This window comes from Plasmodium gaboni, chromosome 10 (assembly GCF_001602025.1).
Source record: "Plasmodium gaboni strain SY75 chromosome 10, whole genome shotgun sequence".
NCBI lineage: Eukaryota > Apicomplexa > Aconoidasida > Haemosporida > Plasmodiidae > Plasmodium > Plasmodium gaboni.
The window spans coordinates 800105-808421 of record NC_031490.1 but is presented as its reverse complement, the minus strand read 5'-3'; the positions used below and the strand labels follow the sequence as shown (position 1 = coordinate 808421).

General features: G+C 20.9%; 1 protein-coding gene across 1 annotated transcript; it reads left to right on the top strand.

Annotated features, from left to right (window-relative positions):
• Positions 1 to 1324: 1324 nt before the first annotated feature.
• PGSY75_1021900 (putative membrane protein (10b antigen)) lies at positions 1325 to 8059 on the top strand (the record flags this gene model as incomplete). Its single annotated transcript, XM_018785991.1, has 1 exon — positions 1325 to 8059. One exon carries the CDS (start codon positions 1325 to 1327, stop codon positions 8057 to 8059), a length of 6735 nt encoding a protein of 2244 aa, XP_018641608.1.
• Positions 8060 to 8317: the final 258 nt, after the last annotated feature.

Genomic DNA, 8317 nt, shown 5'->3' with positions numbered 1-8317 from the left:
GTATATTATATCTTGTGTATATAATATATAATGTGTATAAGATGTGAATACTATATTATAATTATATTATAAATATGATATTTAACTAATGTGATATATTAATAATAGAAAAATATATATATATATATATATATATATATATAAATATAATTAAATGTTTGTCATATATATATAATATATTAAATGTTTGTAATATATATATATTATAATATGTATACAGTTTATTATATTAAATATAAAAAAAAAAGAACTATTAATATAAGAAAATTGAAAAGTATATGATATATAATATTAATTGCCGTACTACAATATTTATGTGTGCCCATTTTATAATTTTATGAAAAATTATACTTACATAATATATATATATATATATATATATATCTTAAAAAAAAATAAATAATAAAAATAAATATCAAATAAAAAAAAAAAAAATATATATATATAAGCAATATAAAAAAAAATTAAAAAAAATAATATAAAAATAAAATAAAAGCACAATAAGAATATATTAAAAATAAAAAAATATATATTTAAATTTTTACATTCTTTTCAAATAATCTGAATAAATAAAAAGAATATATTTATATATATTTATTATATATAAAATTGTGTAATATAAAAAAATAATTACATTTTATCCTCTTGTACAACAATATTTAAGTGTGTTCCTTTAAAAAATTTGAATTGTTTATATTTATTTGTTCGTAAACTGATAATAAATGTTTTATATTTATTATCATACTTGATTCTTTATTATATTTATAAACAATTTTGTTTTATTTATATAAAAAATTTTTTACTTGTAAAAATATACTTGTGAAAAGTATTTTACACACACATATATATATATATTTATAATATATATACATATTTTTAAATAAGCATATACATATTTTACATAGAACGTTTAAAATATTTTACATAAACATATAAATATTTTATATAGAACGTTGAAAATATTTTACATAAATATGTAAATATTTTATTTAAACAGTTAAATTTTCCTCATAAATATTTTAATTTTTTACTTACACATATAAATATTTTGCATACACATGCAAATATTTTTTACATAACCATTTTTTTTTTTTTTATCATTTATCTTTTTTCATTAACTTTTAAGTTACAAGAAATTACCCAATAAGTATACATATCATCACATATATATATATATATATATATATATATATATATATATATTTATTTATATATATATATATTACGAGTGTATTTAGGTAACTTTTAATTATATTTAAATGTTACAAGACAGATATCCATTGTTCCAATCGGCTGTGAAAAATAAAATTTCTCTCTTCTGAAAATGACATTAGAGAAAAGTTTAGATCAAGAAAATAACAAAACAGAAATAGAAAATACTGCAAGTAAGACTATACCTAATGATATTAATGAAGGTATGAATAATAAGGTAGATAAAAATGATGGAAATGAAAATGGAATGAAAAAAAATGAGGGCGATCAAAATAAGGTAGATAATAATAAGGTAGATAATAATAAGGTAGATAATAATAAGGCTGATCATGATAAAGTAGATAATAATAAAGTAGATAATAATAAAGTAGATAATAATAAGGTTGATAATAATAAGGTTGATAATATTAAGGTTGATAATAATAAAGTAGATAATAATAAGGCTGATAATAATAAGGATGATAATAATAAGGCTGATAATAATAAGGCTGATAATAATAAGGCTGATAATAATAAGGCAAATAATAATAAGATAAATAATAATAAGATAAATAATAATAAGGAAGATAATAATAAGTTAGTTAACAATAAGGGTTTTAATAATAAGTATAATAATAATAATTTAAAGAATAATAGAGATAACAATAAGCATACAAAAAATAATCGTGCGGATTATAACAAAGTTGAAAATACACAAACGCATATATCAAATAAATTCCAAGGAAATGAAAAAGGTTATAATATGAATTATATAAGCAAGAGAGATGCAAATCAAGTAAAAGGATATAAAAATAATTATGAGAATAATAGAAGTTTATCTTATTTTTATTCCAAAAAAAACTACAATGAGCATTTTATGCCTGTGAATAATGTACCTTTTAAAAAGAAAGGTAGTGATTTATCTAATAATTCTAAAAAGGAAAGTGGAAATGATTATACAAATGATAACCAGATGAATAATAATATGAAGAATAACAACCAATCAAATAATAACATAAAAAATAACAACCAATTAAATAATAACATAAAAAATAACAACCAATCAAATAATAACATAAAAAATAACAACCAATCAAATAATAACACAAAAAATAACAACCAATTAAATAATAACACAAAAAATAACAAACAACCAAATAATAACACAAAAAATAACAACCAAATGAATAAAAATTACAATAAGCATACCAAATCAAATGAACAAGTAGAACAAAGAGAAAAAAATGCTAATGTATCATTAAAAAATAATGAAGAAAAACAAGTAGAAAATGTGAAAAATATAAATAAGAATAATTATTCAGGTTCTAAAAACGCATGGATTAAAAATGAAGATACCAATAATATGAATAGAACAAGTAAGAGTGGTATTAATAATGGTAATAAGAACAATAATAACAAAGATGATAATAATAAGAATAATAGTAATAAGAATGATAATAATAATAATAATAATAATAATAAGAATGATATTAATAAGAATAATAGCAATAAGAATGATAATAATAAGAATGATAATAATAAAAATGTTAATAACAATAATAATAATAATAACAACAACAACAATAATAATAATAATAATAATAACGAAATTGTAAATAAGAAGAAAAATAAAAAGAAAAATAAAAAAAAACCAAATCAAGTTAGCACAAATGCTTGGACAAATGACAAAAATATTAATTTAGAACATATCATTAGGAATAACCAAAAGAAAGGTACTAACCCTAATTTAGAGAATGATCATCATAATGAAAATGCAAGTATCACTACGGCCATTAGTATTAATTCGAATGTAACTCATATGCAAACACAAAAAAATATAAAATATGAATCAACTAATCAAAAAGAACAAAGAAAAAGAGTGCAAACAAACTCAAAAGTGAGTACTAATATGAAGGAAGATAACATGACAAATATAGAAATAAGCGATTTTAATAATGTAAATAAAAGTTATTCTACAAATAATAATCCATCCCCAAATGACAACTTAAATAAAGGAAATGCGAAAAATAAAAAAAAAGGTAAAAAAAATAAGAACAACAATAATAGTAATAGTAATAATAATAATAATATTATGAATGAAAATAAGAAAGATATAAATGAAAACAGAGTTATTAATAATAATAATAATAAGGCCACAAAGAAAAATAACACCATTAATATTAATAATAATATGACTGATAAGAATAATAATACAGAAAATAATTTTGGATTTGTCAATAATTTAAACGAGAACTTGGAACACAATTCTATGAAACTCATAGGTAATAATTATCCCATGAATTTAGAAAATAACGAAATGAAAAAAAAAAACATTACAGCATCAAAAAATGTTCCCAATAAATTTAATTATGATATGATCAATCAAGGAAATTTAAATTACATGTACAATCCATTAAATTATTATAATATGAACAAATATTATGATATGCCATTTATTGATAATGTTCCAAATAATTTAAATCTCATGTATTTTGACAATGATATGCAGAGAAATCATATGATGGAAAATATGATCAACTATCAAGGCATGTATAATATGAATAATGTTTATAATGTAAATAATAATATGGAACAAAATACCAATAATAATAATATGTATAACCATAATTCATATGCGAATTATAAACCCGAACACTTACCATTGAATGTCTACGAAGGAGCACTAGAGAAAAATAACGAATGGGGAAAAAAGAAAATGAATAAAAAAAACAACAAAAGTGGTATGAATCAAAACAATAATATGAACCAACAGAATGTTATGAACCAACAGAATGTTATGAACCAACAGAATGTTATGAACCAACAAAAAGTTATGAACTACCCCCATAATATGAACCACCCAAATAATATAAGTCAACAAAATCTAATAAATTATCAACACCCCATGAATCATGCACAGCACATGAATCATCCAGATAATAGAAACAAAATGAATAACCCTAATATGCCTAATAATCTAACTGTCAACCTTTCTGTATCTGAAACAAAACAAGACACCAAAACAATTCCTAATAAAGAAAAGAAAAAACTTATGAATGATGAAGGAACAGTACTTCAACCATTAAAAAATAATGTAGAGCACAATAAGGAGAATAATATATTAACTTCTAAAAAGAACAACACGAATGTAAATAATAAGAAAAAATCTAAGAATATTCAACAAGCAACCCACATGAAGCATCTTCCGAATGAAGAAGAAAATGTGAAACAAGGAAAAACAAATAACATCAACAAAAACAACAATAACAACAATAACAACAATAACAACAACAATAATAATAATAATAATAATAATAATGTGGAGAGCATTACAAAAAATAAAAATAATTCACAGTACACTTCAACAAATGTGGAAAATGAAAATTTAAATAAGAAGGAACAAAAGGGGAAAATGAACAAAATGAAAACAAATACACAACATTTGAATAAAGAAGAACAGAACGAAATGAATAATTTTACAAGTAAAAATAAAAAGGGACCTAAACGTTCTCAACAAAATCAAAAAGGGCAATTTAAGAATTCTAATATGAACAACAACGCATGGATAAATAATCAACAAGGAAATGATCAGAAACATTTAAATACAAATGTAGATAAAGATAAAAATAAAGATTTTGAAGTGAATCACGAAATTCATAAGTTTATTGATTATTGTTTAAAAAATTATGGAAATAGAAATATAATGGATGTTATAAATGAATTCTCATCATCAAATGGAATGAATGAAAATTTTGATGAATTGAAAAATATATTTCAAATACAATTAAATGAAGAAAATTTTAATGCACTTGCAGCACTAGAAAATGAAGCTCAAACAAATAAATTTCATTTTATAAATGAAAAGAATATGAATGACACCATAGAAAAGGATATTGAGGAAATTTTTGAAGATACAAATAAGGATATAATTGAGGAATATGATAAGTTTAAAAAAATGTTAAGTGAGAGCATGGATGAAAGTACAATGAGAAAAATACAAATAGAAAATAAAGAAGTAAAAGATAATAAACAAATAAAAGAAAACAGACAAATAAAAGAAAACAAACAAATAAAAGAAAACAAACAGATAAACGATAATAAAGACAACAATGAAAAGATTGAACAAAAGAAAGAACATATTGAAAACACTACAAAAAATATGTTTGAAGAAAATAACAAAATTAATATAACCATGCCTCCAGGTTTAAGTTTACCAGATATTAATAGAGCCTTATTACATAGTGCTTATTTAGATAATATAGCAGTTGTAAAAAAATGTCTTGAAAAGAAAGCAGATATTAATTATTTTGACAAAATTGGAAGAAGTGCCTTACATTATGCATGTGCAGGTGGATATTATGATATTTGTGAATTATTAATAAAAAATGGTGCAAAAGTAAATGTATCTGACTACAAAAATTGGACACCTTTACATATTGCAATTACGAAGATGCATAAAGATATAACTGAATTGTTATTAAAAAATGATGCAAATATACATGCTTTATTACCACATTCTTTATCACCTAATAGAGGAAAAACAACCGCTAGTATGGGTATCCATTTTGCAGCTATTAAAGGTAATAAAGAAATAACCAAATTGTTATTACAATATGGAGCTAAAATTGATGATACAGATTTATCTAATAGAACTGCTCTTCATTATGCTGTATATAGAAATAATTGTGATTATGTGAAATTTTTAATATATGAAGAAAAGGCAAATGTAAACATATTTGATATACACAATAGATTACCTATTCATTCAGCTTGTTTAGGAGGAATATTAGAAAATGTAAAAATATTAGTGGAAAATAAAAGTTATGTTCACAAAAAAGATATATATAATATGAGTCCATTAGATATAGCACAAATTAAAAAATTTAAAGATATCAAAAATTATTTAACCAAATGTATGAATCAAAACTTTTCTCCTATTTCTAGTGATCATTTAAAAAAAAATGATGAAGATAAAGAAAAGGAAATAAAAAATGTTGATGATTTTTCAAATGAAAAGAATGAAGGCGAACAAAAACAAAATATGAAAAATTATGAAAATATCAAAAAAGAAAATAAAGATATTATATTAAATATGGATAAACAACAAACGAATGATCTTGAAATGTTTAATGATAAATTTGAATTAAATGATGAAGGTAAAACAATGGATCCTAAAGAATTTTATAATGACAATCAAATGATTAAAGATATGTTAACCACAACTATTAGTACAGTTTTGAATGAACGAAATAAAAATCAAATAAAACGAGTAGTAGATGCATTAGGTGTATATATATCCTTAAGTTTATTGGAAAAAACTATTTTGATTCAGAATTATGGAGGTATTGATATGGTTAATCAAAAAGGTAAAAGAAGTACTGGTGGTGTTTTCTTCTATTTAATCAAATATATGTACAAAAATGATATTATATCTAAATTTAAATATGATTACATTGTCGAGGAGGAAAAGGAAAAAAAAAAAACATACAGAAAGTTGAAAAAAAAATTATTACAAGATGAGGAAAATTTTAAAAACAATGATACCGTTCTTACCAAGAAAAATGAGGAAAATGGGGGTGTAGAAGACAAACATATTGATGATCAGAAAGAGGTAAAAGGAAATAATGTTGGAACACATACTACATTATTAGGAAAGGGAAAAAAAAATTTTAAATTGGTAGGTGAAAGGAAAAATAAGAACAAGTACAGCAACAATAGCAATAATAAAAATAATGAAAATAATAATAATAATAATAATAATAATGAAACTAATAATAATAATAACAATAATAACAATAATAACAACAATATTAACAATAATAATAATAATACCCAGGTGCATAACAAAAAAAATGAAAAAAAATCAGGATGCAATATCAAAGCAAAAGAACAAAATAATATTAAGAACACCAATAATATGAAAAAACAAAATTTGAAAAATGAAATTCAAAATAATTATCAAATGATAATAGAGGATGAAAAAAAAAACTTTATAAAAAATGATAACAAAGTACCAAATTATGATAAAATTCTTTTACAAAATAATAATTCTAATATGAATATAAGTAATTATAATAATTCTGCTCAAAATTTTAACAATGAATATTATAATCCCGGTATGGCAAATAATAATAATTATTATTATAATAGTAACCAATATAACGAACATAATTATAACCATAATAACAATTATAATGATAATAATTTTAATAACAATAACTACAATCTTAATCATTTTAATAATAATTATAATGAATTTATATCACAAAATCCAGGAAATGCACATATGTTTAATGGTCAGAATAATTACATCCCAATAGAACAATTAGCAGTAAATATACCAACGGATGGAAAAAGTGTGAAGAAAAAAAATAAAAAAAAAAAAAATAATAAAAATAATACTCAAGTCATTGTAGAGAATAACAAAAATAATGATACTACTTATATTTCCAAAGATAATGTTGAACCTTCATTTGTAAATGTAATGCAAGATTCTTATGGAAACTTCCACAATGTCCATGATATAGCACAACAGAAGAAACATTTTTATCAAATGAATACTACACCTACAACTAATGGTAATAATACTAATAATAATACAAATGGACTTGAAAACTTTAAATTAAATAATAACTATAACAAAGAAATGATGAATTATCAGAATAATGTTATGTCATCTTATTTAAATAATGCAAGAAATAATGCATACGATTATATGTTACGCTCAAAAAACAATTTTCCGAATTATATGAATAATCAAAATATGTTCATGTTAAATGATTTAAATAAATATTATGGAAATAATAACCAAAAGTTCCCTTTAAATAATATGGAATATATGTATTATAACAATTATACTAAAATGTGAATTGTACGAGCGTATATAAGGTTAAAGGGATTTTAGGATTTCACACATATATATATATATATATATATATATATATATATATGTGTCTTAAATATACATATATATATTTAAATATTTATCTATACAAAAATATATGTTTATATATTAATATAATTGCATGTATTGTTTATTTTAATATAAATTTTTTTTTTTTTTTTCATATTACAAAAACATATAAGTATATATATATATATATATATATAATACTTATAATAGCTT